Source organism: Paramisgurnus dabryanus, chromosome 13, assembly GCF_030506205.2.
Source record: "Paramisgurnus dabryanus chromosome 13, PD_genome_1.1, whole genome shotgun sequence".
Classification (NCBI taxonomy): domain Eukaryota; kingdom Metazoa; phylum Chordata; class Actinopteri; order Cypriniformes; family Cobitidae; genus Paramisgurnus; species Paramisgurnus dabryanus.
The window spans coordinates 24,357,788-24,371,021 of NC_133349.1; the positions used below are offsets into that span (position 1 = coordinate 24,357,788).

A 13,234-nucleotide genomic window follows, 5' to 3' on the forward strand; every position below is an offset into this window, starting at 1 on the left:
CCCCATAGACTTTTGAATTATCACAAAAAATAAGATCTGTGTTTAGCACTTTACAATTTGAAGTTAATCTTCACAGATGAATGCACATTTTATTAATATAAAATGTATGAATTTAGTAAGGAAATCGCAAATCTGTGTGTCCAATTGAAGAGATTTGTTGCAAAACGAGATAAATCCGTTTTTTAATTGTTCAGAAATCTCGTTTTTTGGTTGTGCATTCCAGTTAATATCAATTCAACTGCAGTTTGTTTGTTTTAATTTAAACCTTTATAACTTAAAAATACAGCTAAGTACCACCATAAAACAAAATAATAACATGATAACATAATAATAAACATGTTTTGACAAAAATGTAAAAAAATGGATTTATCTCGTTTTGCAACGAAACTCTTCAATTTTACTTTTAATGCATTTTGTTACAACCCTTTTTTTATTAATGTGATTTACTTTTGTAATAATGTAAAGAACATTCTGTAAGAAAATATAACCTTAATTTATTTTTTTATTTTTACTGAGTGAGCCTGTGTGAGATTGAAACCAATGTGGAATCAAAGAATGAATAATACTTTTATGATCTTAATCTTATACTTAGTCACTTATTGAAGTATAAGGTCATAGATAAAGCAAGGAAATGTTAATTTTTCCAGAAAATTAAAATTGCTGAAATTGCTTAGAAATAAAAACAGACGACTCAGACAATTGTTAAAATACATGTACAATGAGCATGGAGCTGTCATGATTGCGGTCTTACCGGTTGCTGTGTGCTCTGTTTTTCCTTTGTTGTTGTGTGTGTGTTTGACAGCTCCACATGTGCGCGTCTGCCACGGGTGTTTCCTATCTCTGCTGATTTCTCATTGCGTCACTCTCACAGCTGATCCTCATTTGATCCCCAACGGTCTTGTATAAATTCTTCCCCTGCCCTCTGCATTTTGCAAGTTCGTCTTAGTATGATTGTCGCCTATTCTTGTCCTGTCGTGTTATATATTGCCCATAGTTATTTCGCCTGTGCTCTCTGCTGCCTTTTGTTATATTCCAGAACATCTGACGCTGAGTTTCCCTCTGGAGGATTTCTTGCCTTGCCATCTCTCCACTGTGGACTTTAAGACTCTGATTTCCTCCTCAGCTGCCTCCCCGTGGATTTTGTCATCTGCCACCACTCCGTAGTGCTGGACCTCCGGGGGTTTTTCCCTGCTTTGCTGCCCGCTGCCTGCTGCTGGGCAACCATTTAACATCTGTCTCTCTCTCTCCGCCTATAGACTGTTACCCGCCTGTGCCATCTCCGGGATTTCCCCTTCGGTGACGTCAATACTGCTCTCGCTGGATTTCCACCCGCTGTGTCCATCTGTGGTCTGGGGCCCCAAGCGGTACCACCCGGTACCCTAGACGAGAGTTATCCAGCTGCTGGTGCGCAGTGTGCAGGACCCTAGACTTTTCTGTGAAGCGATGCTCACGTGGAATTGGTCGTCTACCGGCCATTGCTCTGTATCGGAGCCAGATACCCCTGAGACCCCGTGCCTGTGTTCGGCCGGGGAATTTTTCCTGGATTCCGGCGGCATCTCTTCTCCTGTCTATTCTATTTGATAATAAAACATCTCTGCTCAGGAATCTATCTCTCTTGTCGTTCCTAACAGGACGAACTCGCCAAACATGGATTCCGCGGAGGTAAATTCAATGAAGACAGCGTTCGCCCAGCAGGGCTCCTGGCTGGGACAGCATTCAGCGCAACTGACCAATACAGCACAGGATGTTGAGGAATTGGCTGCCAGAGTCACCGACCTTACTGCACGTCTTGAGCAGGTTAGTTGTGAATCCACCCCACTCTCGCAGCCGCCCGAGATGGAACCCCATGTCACTGATCCACTGCCCTATGACGGAGACCCATCTTCAAGCCAGGCATTCCTTTCTCAGTGTTCCTTAATCTTTGCCCTTCAGCCTCGTTTCTTTGATTTTTACTGGCGATTCATCAGAAACTACAGCCAGGTCGCTCAACCCCTTACGGCTCTCAACTAAATTAAGGTTTGCTTGGAATCAGAAGGCTCAGGAGGTCTTTGATAATTTAAAGTCCCGGTTTATCTCTGCTCCTGTTCTTTCTATTCCAGATCCGACAGTGCAATTAATTGTTGAGGTAGATGCTTCTGATGTCGGGGTAGGCGCTGTTTTGTCTCAGCGGTCCTCTAAGGACGGGAATGTGCACCCTTGCGCCTACTTCTCACATAAGCTTAATCCAGCCGAGCGTAACTATGACATAGGTAATCGGGAGCTGTTGGCGGTCAAGTTGGCCTTGGAGGAGTGGCGTCACTGGTAGGAGGGGACCTCAGAGCCTTTCCTGGTCTGGAAGGATCTCAAGAATCTGCATTACATCCGTTCAGCCAGGAGATTATCGTCTCTCAGGCACGCTGGGCACTCTTCTTTGACAGATTTAACTTCCCCCTCTCGAACCGGCCCGGTTCTAGGAACACCAAACCCGATGCCCTTTCCCGCATGTTCGAAGGTCCCGAGTCCACCAGAGACAAAACCATCCTCCCGGAGGGGCGGGTGGTGGGTTCCCTGCGCTGGGGAGTCGAGCAGGGGTTGAACGGGCCGGCCGAGAGGGGGAAGTGCCAGACGGGTGTCCAGCGGGTCGACTGTGGGTACCGGATGCGCTCCGCTCTGAGGTCATCCAGTGGGGTCATGAGTCCAGGTTAGTTTGCCATCCGGGAGTTCGGAGAACATTGGCTGCTGTCCTCCAGCGTTTTTGGTGGCCCACCATGGGTCCTGATGTCAGACAGTTTGTATTTGCCTGTCAAGTTTGTGCCCGTAACAAGGCTTCCCACCAAGCCCCCATTGGTCAACTTATGCCCTTACCAGTCCCATCTGGTCCCAAATAGCCATTGATTTTGTTACCAATTTACCTAGTTCTAGAGGTAACACCATCATTTTGACTGTAGTTGACCGCTTCTCCAGAGCGGCTCCTTTTATTCCTCTGCCCAAACTCCCCTCTGCCAAGGAAACAGCTCAAGTAATGATCGAACACGTCTTTCACTTACATGGTCTGCCCACAGACATTGTTTCAGATAGGGGTCCTCAGTTTGTTTCTCGTTTCTGGCAAGAGTTCTGTAGACAGATTGGCTCCACAGCCAGCTTGTCTTCAGGTTATCAACCTCAGACCAATGGGCTATGCGAACGGGCTAATCAGGATCTCGGTCAAGTGCTCCGCTGTCTGACATCACAATATCCGAGCTCCTGGTGCCAACAGTTACCCTGGGTTGAATACGCGCACAACTTTTTCCCGACGGCGTCCCTTCATATGTCCCCATTTTAGGCTTCCATGGGTTATCAGCCTCCCTTGTTTCCATCTCAAGAACCCGATGCGTCACTGTAGACCTGCGCCCCGTTTTATCTGTGGGCAGAAGGTATGGCTTTCCTCTGATGCCGCATTCACACGGTCAGTCAGCGTTAACGCTTAACGGAAGGCTTGTATGAAGCGTGGCCAACTGCCAATCACTGTGGCCGCAACACAAGCTCCGGTCTTCCATAAACTTAATTGGCTGGCTCTGCCTAGGTTATTTGCATAAGGCGATATGATTGGCTGACGCACGCGTTGTCGCTTGAAAAGTTGAGAAATGTTCAACTTCTGCCGCGAGCAACGGCACTGACGCGGCGCCGACGGATCCACAATTCAGTTCGCCAACGCTTGACGTCACCCCTTAAAAGTGAGTGGGAAGCATCAACGCTTACGTATGAATGCGGCGTAAGGATCTGCCTTTCCGGGAGTCTTCACGCAAGCTGGCACCCCGTTTCCTTGGGCCATACAGTATCATTAAGGTGATCAACCTGGTGACGGTCAAGCTCAGATTGCCTCCTGCCCTCGGTTGGGTTCACCCGGTTTTACCATGTTTCCAAACTTAAACCGGTGTTCTTTTCTCCCCTTACCTTAATCATGTTCCCTCTGCTCCCACCCCTCCTGCCCCACAGCTTATCGATGGTACCCCGGCGTACATAGTCAAGTCCCTGTTAGATGCGCGCCACTGGGGTAGAGGTTTATCTGGTGGACCGGGAGGGATACGGTCCGGAGGAGAGGTGTTGCGTACCGGCCCGGGACATCCTGGATCCTGGCTTGATAGAGGATATCCGCTGGCGACGATGTGAGCCCCCCCCGCAGACCGCCAAGTGGCATTAGTGGGGGGGTAGTGTCATGATTGCGGTCTTACCAGTTGCTGTGTGCTCTGTTTTTCCGTTGTGGTGTGTGTGTCTGTGTGTGTGTGTGTGTGTGTGTGTGTGTGTGTGTGTGTGTGTGTGTGTGTGTGTGTGTGTGTGTGTGTGTGTGTGTGTGTGTGTGTGTGTGTGTGTGTGTGTGTGTGTTTGACAGCTCCACATGTTCGCGTCTGCCACGGGTGTTTCCTATCTCTGCTGATTTCTCATTGCGTCACTCTCACAGCTGATCCTCGTTTGATCCCCAACCGGTCTTGTATAAATTCTTCCCCTGCCCTCTGCATTTTGCGAGTTCGTCTTAAGCCCTATTCGGACGGGATTAGTTTTACAGGGGGACCTCTGAGAAAATCGTGCTTCTCAGAGGTCCTCTGTGTTTTTAATCCCGTCCGAATCGGCCATGTCTGTGTTTTTCTCTGATGACCTCCGTAAAAATTCCAGAGCAATTTACCTACTGTTTTTCGCCGAACTCAGAGGTCCTCTGAGAAATTTAATCCCGTCCGGATGCAAATGTCTGTGTTTGCCCGCAATATCTTTTGAAAACGCGGTTCATTTCGTGTTTTGGCCAACTTGATCTGCCGTAAGGTCTTACTAATGCGCGTATATTGTATTTCCTGAGTCCCATTCATTCAGATATGAATGTTTTTCGCATTCGGCAAAATAAAGTAATTAAATCAAGACGAGCTGAATATCATACACTGTTAAGACTAAACACTGATATATCATTAACATTATAAGAAACTCCGTTCAAAGTTGTTCAACTCCGGAATGGTAATGTTAATTAATAAAGATATTAAATTGTATTAATCATTATTTCTTCATTATTTTTTGTTTGTTATAAGCAGACAGTTATATAAAACACGTAGGCTAATGTTACTTTAGTAGGATTTGTTTATTTTATTTTGATTTGTTAAAATTAAATTAATAAATTACATGTTCTGTCATGATTTTACATTTAAAGCAAAATATTAAACATTACAAACACGCGTATCCAGAGCACGTGCTACTGCAACGCCCAAATGCATGAAACAGACACTCCCATCTCTGGAATAGCCTGCATCATTTTAATCCCGTCCGAATCGGTACATAAAATCACAGACGTCCTGGGGGACACGCTGAAACTCAAACGTCGTTTGGAAAACTAATCCCGTCCGAATAGTGCTTTAGTATGATTGTCGCCTATTCTTGTCCTGTCGTGTTATATATTGCCCATAGTTATTTCGCCTGTGCTCTCTGCTGCCTTTTGTTATATTCCAGACCATCTGACGCTGAGTTTCCCTCTGGAGGATTTCTTGTCTTGCCATCTCTCCAATGTGGACTTTTAGACTCTGATTTCCTCCTCAGCTGCCTCCCCGTGGATTTTTTAGTCATCTGCCACCGCTCTGTAGTGCTGGACTTCCGGGGTTTTTCCCCTCTTCGCTGCCCGCTGCCCGGGCAACCATTTAACATCTGTCTCTCTCTCTGCCTATAGACTGTTACCCGCCTGTGCCATCTCCGGGATTTCCCCTTCTGTGATGTCAATACTGCTCTCGCTGGATTTCCACCCGCTGTGTCCATCTGTGGTCTGGGACCCCGGGCGATACCACCCGGTACCCTAGACGAGAGTTATCCAGCTGCTGGTGCGTAGTGTGCAGGACCCTAGACTTTTCCGTGAAGTGACGCTCACATGGAGTTGTAAAGGCTATTGCTCCGTATTGGAGCCAGATACCCCGCGCCTGTGTTCGGGCGGGGTTTTTTCCTGGATTCCGGCGGCATCTCTTCTCCTGTCTCTTTATTCTATTTGATAAAACATCTCTGCTCAGGAATCTATCTCTCTTGTCGTTCCTAACAGGAGCTATAAATTAATGTAAATTGTATAGGTAAAATAATCTGGATGTGGCTAAATTTGATGAGTAATGTTTGACTTTATATTAAAATCTTCACTAATATTGCCTTTTGATTGCAGACTTGGCAAATCTGAGCTCAGTTTGTGGCATTGTTGAGATCTCTCTTGAAACTCTAATGAGATATGTATAAGATTTCTGTGTGTTTTTTTAATAAGAACGAAGGAGAATTGAGCAAAGGTTTCCATTTAATCTCCTTGTAATCTGATTGATGTCTAGATAAATAATGTGTTAGTAGAACAACTTTTAACAATATTCTGTTAATAACATGATTTCCATAGGATATTGTTTAAATGTTTTTAATAAAATAAAAAACATACACGCGCATTTATTGTTCTCTTTGTTATGCATTTGTTTTTAAATTGAAAAACTGTAAATGGGTAAACAATTTATTTTCAATTCACTTGTTTGCATTTTTAAATGATAAAGTGGCCCATATAATAGTATAGTTGTTTTCTAATCTAGGGGGGGGGGGGCTTTTGACAAATTTACTGTTTATGACATGAAACATGACTGGTTGGATTAGCACCCTATGTCTGAAACAACATGTTTTACTTTTTAGAAAAAAGTGACAGTGTTGTGGAAAAATGCTATTTCAGTAAATCTCAGTAAAATGTCGAATTAACAATTCATTTGATATGTTTACATTGCCTTGAAAAGACAAAAAATGAAAAAAGTATTAATTTAAATGAATACAATTAAAATATAAAAATAATCATTCTTTTTGTAATAACTAGCCTACTAATAATAAACACAATACAACGCAATACACAACACAATAGCTGAACACTGGGATCAACACTAAGTAATTTCAAAACAAAAATGTATCATGTCATATTTAAATCTTCATGTTTTTAAACTCAAAGTAATCTTGAAAATGAATGGTCACTGACTTTCAGAGACAAAACGAAAGAGAAATCAAATGACTACATAATGGCATAGTCTTCTGTTCAAACCCAGAATGACTCATTTAAGCCCTGTAATGAATTTGAAATAAAATTACGAAGCTATAGACAAGCGCTCTGTTTCTGCTAATTTGACAGTTTACAGCAAACCAAAGTTTCAAGAGCTCTCACGCTTTAATAGCCTACTTGACTGACTAGAATTATTCGGTGGTTACACACGCCAACATAAAAAACGTGGCAAATACACACAATCTTATGAATGGACCTATGAGTCACCTTTAAAAAATCCTCTTCTAATCTAAAAGATTAGGCGCATTTTTTAAATAACGAAATGGGTGAACGTTTATGGGAAGTGCACTTAAAGAAGACATTACGCACGAGCGTGAAAATAGAAGTAGGCTAAAAAACCTAAACGCAGATACAACAACTTGATTGTGTGTCAGTTTAACGGATTATATATAGACTATAACATTCGAGTCTGAGAATGTATGACTCTCTGTGAATGCTGCTGTAGGCTACTGTTCATCAAAAGCCTGTGGTCAATTAAGGTCAAATAAAGTGTATGACTACAGCGGACATAATTGGCTATTGGAATCTGAGGTAAATGAATCATATAATTTTCTTAAGCCATAAGCTATGAGCGCCTTTTAAAGTTAACAACTCAAACAGAGGGTAGGCCTATATCCTTTTAAGAAATGATGTAATGTTTATTATGTAATTATGTAAGACCCTAACACAAGGCTTACAGTTAAGACATTTATTTAGTCAGCATTGGTTTTGGTTTTTCAGAATGCGTCGGATGTGCCGCTATTATCTTTTGTAGGGTTTCCCCGTCCACATCCTCATCGATGACTCACAGATAATTGCGAAACATCGTATAAAGACGTGTAAGTGTTCGTATCGCTTTATAAACTCCCAGCCTTATAGGTTTCACCTTTATCATTGCTGGATGAAACCTGCCAGGAGCTTGAAATCAACTCATCTGATCATTAGATGCCCGTGAACAGAGGTAAAGCCACTCTTTATTATCTATGAATTGAATCATAAACGCATTATAATACAAAACAAATGTTATATTGTCATACTTACATAAAAAACATTTTAAGAAATTAAGATGTGGTTTATATTAACATATGCCGATTTTATGTGTTGACTGCTCCTCATTTTGTATACATAAATGTTTTAAAATATCTGCTTAGTGTAAACTTTTTTTCTCATCACAGTTACCTAACCTAACCCTAACCCTAACTTTTCATATCATCATATATTATTAGGCCTATTATATATCTGCAGACCTCTTTTATCAGAAAATTAGTTATCCATAATATATGCTATATAAAAAAACTTAATAAAAACAAATTACCCATTTGCTAAATACTCTGCAATTCTCTTTTTCAGAAGTATTGACTGCACATATAACACCATGACGGCACACAGGCAAGAAAACCATTTGAGGAGACCTCTGACATACATTTTTTTACTGTTGGTGAGTCATGTATGCCCATGCACTGAATTGTGTGAATAGTCAACAGTTTTTTTAACATTAGTCAACAGGTTTCACAAATGTCTTCATGAGTTTTGTAATGATTCTGTTATGAGAGAAAATAGTCAAAGGTTAAGTTAGACTGTTAATGACAATGCTTTGAAATACCAAGACATTAATTCAGTTCCATAATTGGTAAACCTTTCCCACAGATCATTGAAGTTGCAGTGGGACAGCGCAGTGTTAATAACAAAGGGGATTGCTCTCAAAATGAATACTGGAGTGGAGATGGATTCTGCTGTGACAAATGTAATCCAGGTATAGTACAGGTCATTTACTAAAATAAACTTTCTGAAATGTAAAATCCATTCTGTATCAAATTACAGTAGTATTATAAAAAATTTTTGAGTTATTTGATAAATAATTTTCTCAGATAAAAATAATTAAATCAGGAGAATTTGTTGTGAAACGAAACTCTCAGAGTTGAAAACTATAATAATGTATTTTTTCTGTCTTTAGGGTATAGGTTAATAAAGAAATGCTCTGGCGGAGTGGGATCTACATGTGAAAAATGTATGAAAGGGACCTACCAAGACAAGATGAACTATTTCTCAAACTGCTTTAGATGTCAGAAATGCATCAAGCCTAGCAGACGTACTACACTTTGTACTTTTCATAGCTTTTAAATAAACCAAATATCTTTATATTATTGAGTAACTTTACCTTTTCCCTCTTTATGACAGTTCGGGCAGTGGAGATTTCATCATGTACATCAACAAGTAACACAGTTTGTGGATGTCAGCCTGGATACATCCAGAGAAAACTTGATATCATAACCTGGGACTGTGTCCCTAAAAAAAGCAGACATTTATCCAAAGTGACTTACAAAACAGAGGAGTACAACGAAGCAAATCATCCTGAAGAGAAGTGAAGAGAAGATACAAAGTTTCATTAGAGATGTGTTATAATGTAGCTACTATGTGTAAAATACTGGATTAATAGGCAAAATGTTTACAGTACAATGTAAAATGCTTGTACACTCAAGTGTTGTTTTCTAAACAAATTATATTTATTTATTTATTTTCGGATTTTTCAACTATATTAGTTTATCAGTATAATTTAAGAAAACACATTTTTACCCAACATAATTTTGTGACAACAACACTCTTGCAAAATTCTTGTCTTATTGGTTTGTATTACTTATTTTATCATTGAGATGTACAGTATTTTTTATTATTCAGATTTATTTTTGTACAATACAGTATTACAAGCATACCTTTCAATTCAACCTTTTTGACAATGCCATTGTAGACTTGTGTCTCGCTTGTGATAATATAACTGCTTTATATAAATCATATCAAGCACCTGCTTTCTGGGAAGAAAAGTAACATTGATTTCAGGAGACTGTCATGATCCTGCCTTTCTTGTCTATGCTTTTTCTAGTTTTGTGTCAGGATCATGGCAGTCCAATGTTTTGTGTGGAAGCACGTGGCCATTGTTTTCAGGCCAGGTCTGGCTCTTTCTCAAGGTTTTTTTCTCCCTAGGAATTTTTCCCACAGGGTTTTTCTCCTAGGAGTTTTTCTCTGGTTTTCCTTGTAATGCTTGTGTTTTGCTCTGTTGACACAGAAACAACATACAAATGTGATAAATCTGATGTATTGTATTTCTTAATATGTCAAACGTTATATTACAACAGACTACCTCATACCTCATTACATTTGGATTTAAATTGTGTGTTTTTACTTTTTTACATTAAACAATTATTGATACTACCATATGTGTTATTCAAGATTTTATAAGCTCATTTGCCTGAAAATTTCAGTTGTTCCTATGTAAGTTTGTTTGTTAAAGAAAATGGGTTGTAAATCTATTTTTCTCTGTTATGTGCACTGATTTGCAATTTCAATTTTACATTACTTTAATTGGGTTGGCCCAAGAACGTTTGTGTTTGATTGCATTTGGGACCTATATATTAAAAGTCTTTATTAACTTTTAAACCTAAAATCTATAACCCCCCCCCCCCAAAAAAAACCCAAACAAAAACAAAACAAGAAACCCCTCAAAAACCATTAACCCAAAAAAGGTATCATATTAAAACTATCAGTAAAAATGGTGTGAGTGATATCGATAACTGAATATTATATTTTGATAATTTATGCTTGGTCAAAGAAATCCAAGTAAAAAATTGCTTTTTTGTGTTGAGAGTCAAGTATATTCTGATAGAGAATCATAAATTCTTAAAGGTGTAGTGGAGGATTTTCTCGAATTTTAGAAAAGAACCGCCTTCTCCACGCCTTCTCCACATGCAATTGCGCAACGCTCCTGATTGACAACTAGAAGGACCAATAGTCTTGATGATCCACCCGGAAAAAGAAAATCCTCCGCAATACCTTTAATATACTAACGTACATTATGTGAACACCAAACGTGAAAATGTTTATCTTGGGCTTGATTTCGATTTGTATTTTCAAAATAAATTACCTAGTAAAACTTTAAATTAAAATTTAGAATTGGACAGTGGTCACAGTAGCATTTTTACTCATCTCAGGTAAATTTTTCTAGAATATGTATTTTTTTACAGTGTTTTGCCTTCATAAGCTTTTACTTCACTACATTAAGCATAAAATACTTTTGTACTGCATCAGAGTTTACCTCATGTCCGCTCTGCCCCGTCCCTGCCAATGTTCAAAAAGCACCTCAAAACATTTCTTTGCACTACCTCCTTTGTCCCCTAACTCCCCCCTCCCAATTTGTTAAGCGACCTTGGGTACCATGAAAGGCGCTATATAAGTCTAAGCTATTATTATTATTATTATTATTACTCCACTGCATTTCCGATTAACAAGATTTTTCATTTAATATTTAGGTAAATAAAAAAAAAACTTTTACATGAGTAATATTATTAGATTTTTTATGTAATTAAGTATTAAATAAATTGATTATGAGTAAAAATATAATGTATGTTTTAAAATGTAGAATGTAAATGTTTCAAAAAATAAAATAAAAAAAATAAAACAAACACACATGCTTAAAATAGTAATGACTAAAATGTTTATTTGACATACACAATTGACTAGTGTCAATTAAAAATTTTAGTGTTAACAATTTTAGCATTTATTTAGTTAAATTTACTTATCATGACACGTGCTACGTTCTTTAAAAGAGCTAAACATTTTCTAAAACTAACAAAACCCCACGCATTCCAGGAAGATAAGATAAAAGTCTAACTCATTTACTGAAACAAGTCTTAAACCAAACAAAAAGCTGACACTGAACTTATGTGTTCAGGGAAAGGGTCTTAGCGAAACGCGCCTCTCAATTGACCTCAGTTTGTCATCTTTGTTAAAGACAAGAAACAGCGTCACTTTCAGTAATGCTTACTGCAGCTTTGACACGTGTGCCGGAAACAATGACGTACACCTAATCGGAAAGTAAAACGATTTTCGTACGAAATAAAGATCAGTATCTATGTAAGCTCACGTGAAATAACACTGTAGCCTGCTATACTTTAGTATTTCCTGTACTAAACTGTAGTGAAATTACAAGATGCTGTAGTGTGTTTGAATCTTACTGTAGTAATATTAAGTTATACTTCAGTATTTACTTCAGTTACCAAATTTGAGTTTAGTACTATACATTACTGTATGTACTGTACTATGAAGAACTTATACTATTTATTATAATATAGGTTACTACAGAATACCACATTTTTACACTCTTAAATTTTTTTTTAAAATTAACTTACATTTTAAATATTTTAAATAAGCCTATCTACTTTTAATTTGTATAAAATTTATAATTTATACATATCCTCATAGCATTGCATTATAGCATTAACTTCTGAAAACGGGAGAGCCACCGAGAGAGGAGAGATAAGAGAGGAGGGGAAGGAGGGAGAAAAACGGTAACGTGACCTCACCTGCGTGACGTCAATGCGAAATGTGGCGTGCCGGTGGACTCTGAACAAGCGTGTTATGCAACATAAAACGAGTGTTTCTTGAAATCTTGCAAACTGATTAAATTTCAAAGACGAAGGTAAAGTGACACATATTCTGTAGATTTCTTTTATGATAGTGTTCGTGATGGTTTAAGCAGGCACAAACGTTTTTTAGGCACCCCCAAAACATCTGATACAATACTGTTTTTTTCCAGCTATGCATTTTGTAGTAAAGTAATTAAGTAAAAAAATAATTAAAAATAAACCTACATAGATAATTCTGTACAAGAGAAAACTATTAAAAAGTCAAATTCATGATTTCTCATTAGTTTCAACAGATGCCTATTTTTGTTTACATCTTTTGTCTTTACACCTCTGTTATACAACTAATCTGTGGTGCCCATCTCATAGGGGAAGATTCACCATGTCTGATCCAGATCCAGATCCTGCTGGACTGACCTACTGTAAGTTTGTCCTGGCGTTTGCCATCATCATGGACCTGTTTGGTGTTTCTATCCTCCTGGTTGGAGTCTTTGTCCCACTTGAGATCCGCGGGTGTGACATCAGTGATCTGTTGGTGTATTCTGGGGCTCTGCTGGTGCTGCTGTCTATGGGGGGTTGGCTCATTTGGTACAGTGGGAACATTGAGGGTTTGACATCTGATGGGGAGCTGACACAAAAACACAATGCAGTGGAGCGGTTCGCTCGGACCCTCAGCCGGCGCATCCGGAGGCCTCCCCGCAGCCACAGGACACCCTGACCTCTCTGGTCATTCAAGAGAAGATACACATACACAAGGCTTGGGGAAAGGAGGAAAATTTCACTTGGACAAGAGAGA

At 39.5% G+C, this 13,234-nt stretch overlaps 1 protein-coding gene across 1 annotated transcript; it reads left to right on the forward strand.

Annotated features, from left to right (window-relative positions):
* Window positions 1-7,857: 7,857 nt before the first annotated feature.
* On the forward strand, window positions 7,858-10,184 carry LOC135751860 (tumor necrosis factor receptor superfamily member 14-like). The gene is made up of 5 exons (XM_065270146.1): window positions 7,858-7,985; window positions 8,375-8,462; window positions 8,672-8,777; window positions 8,979-9,113; window positions 9,203-10,184. The coding sequence occupies exons 2-5, from the start codon at window positions 8,400-8,402 to the stop codon at window positions 9,388-9,390; spliced, it is 492 nt and encodes a 163-aa protein (XP_065126218.1). The 5' UTR covers window positions 7,858-7,985; window positions 8,375-8,399; the 3' UTR covers window positions 9,391-10,184.
* Window positions 10,185-13,234: the final 3,050 nt, after the last annotated feature.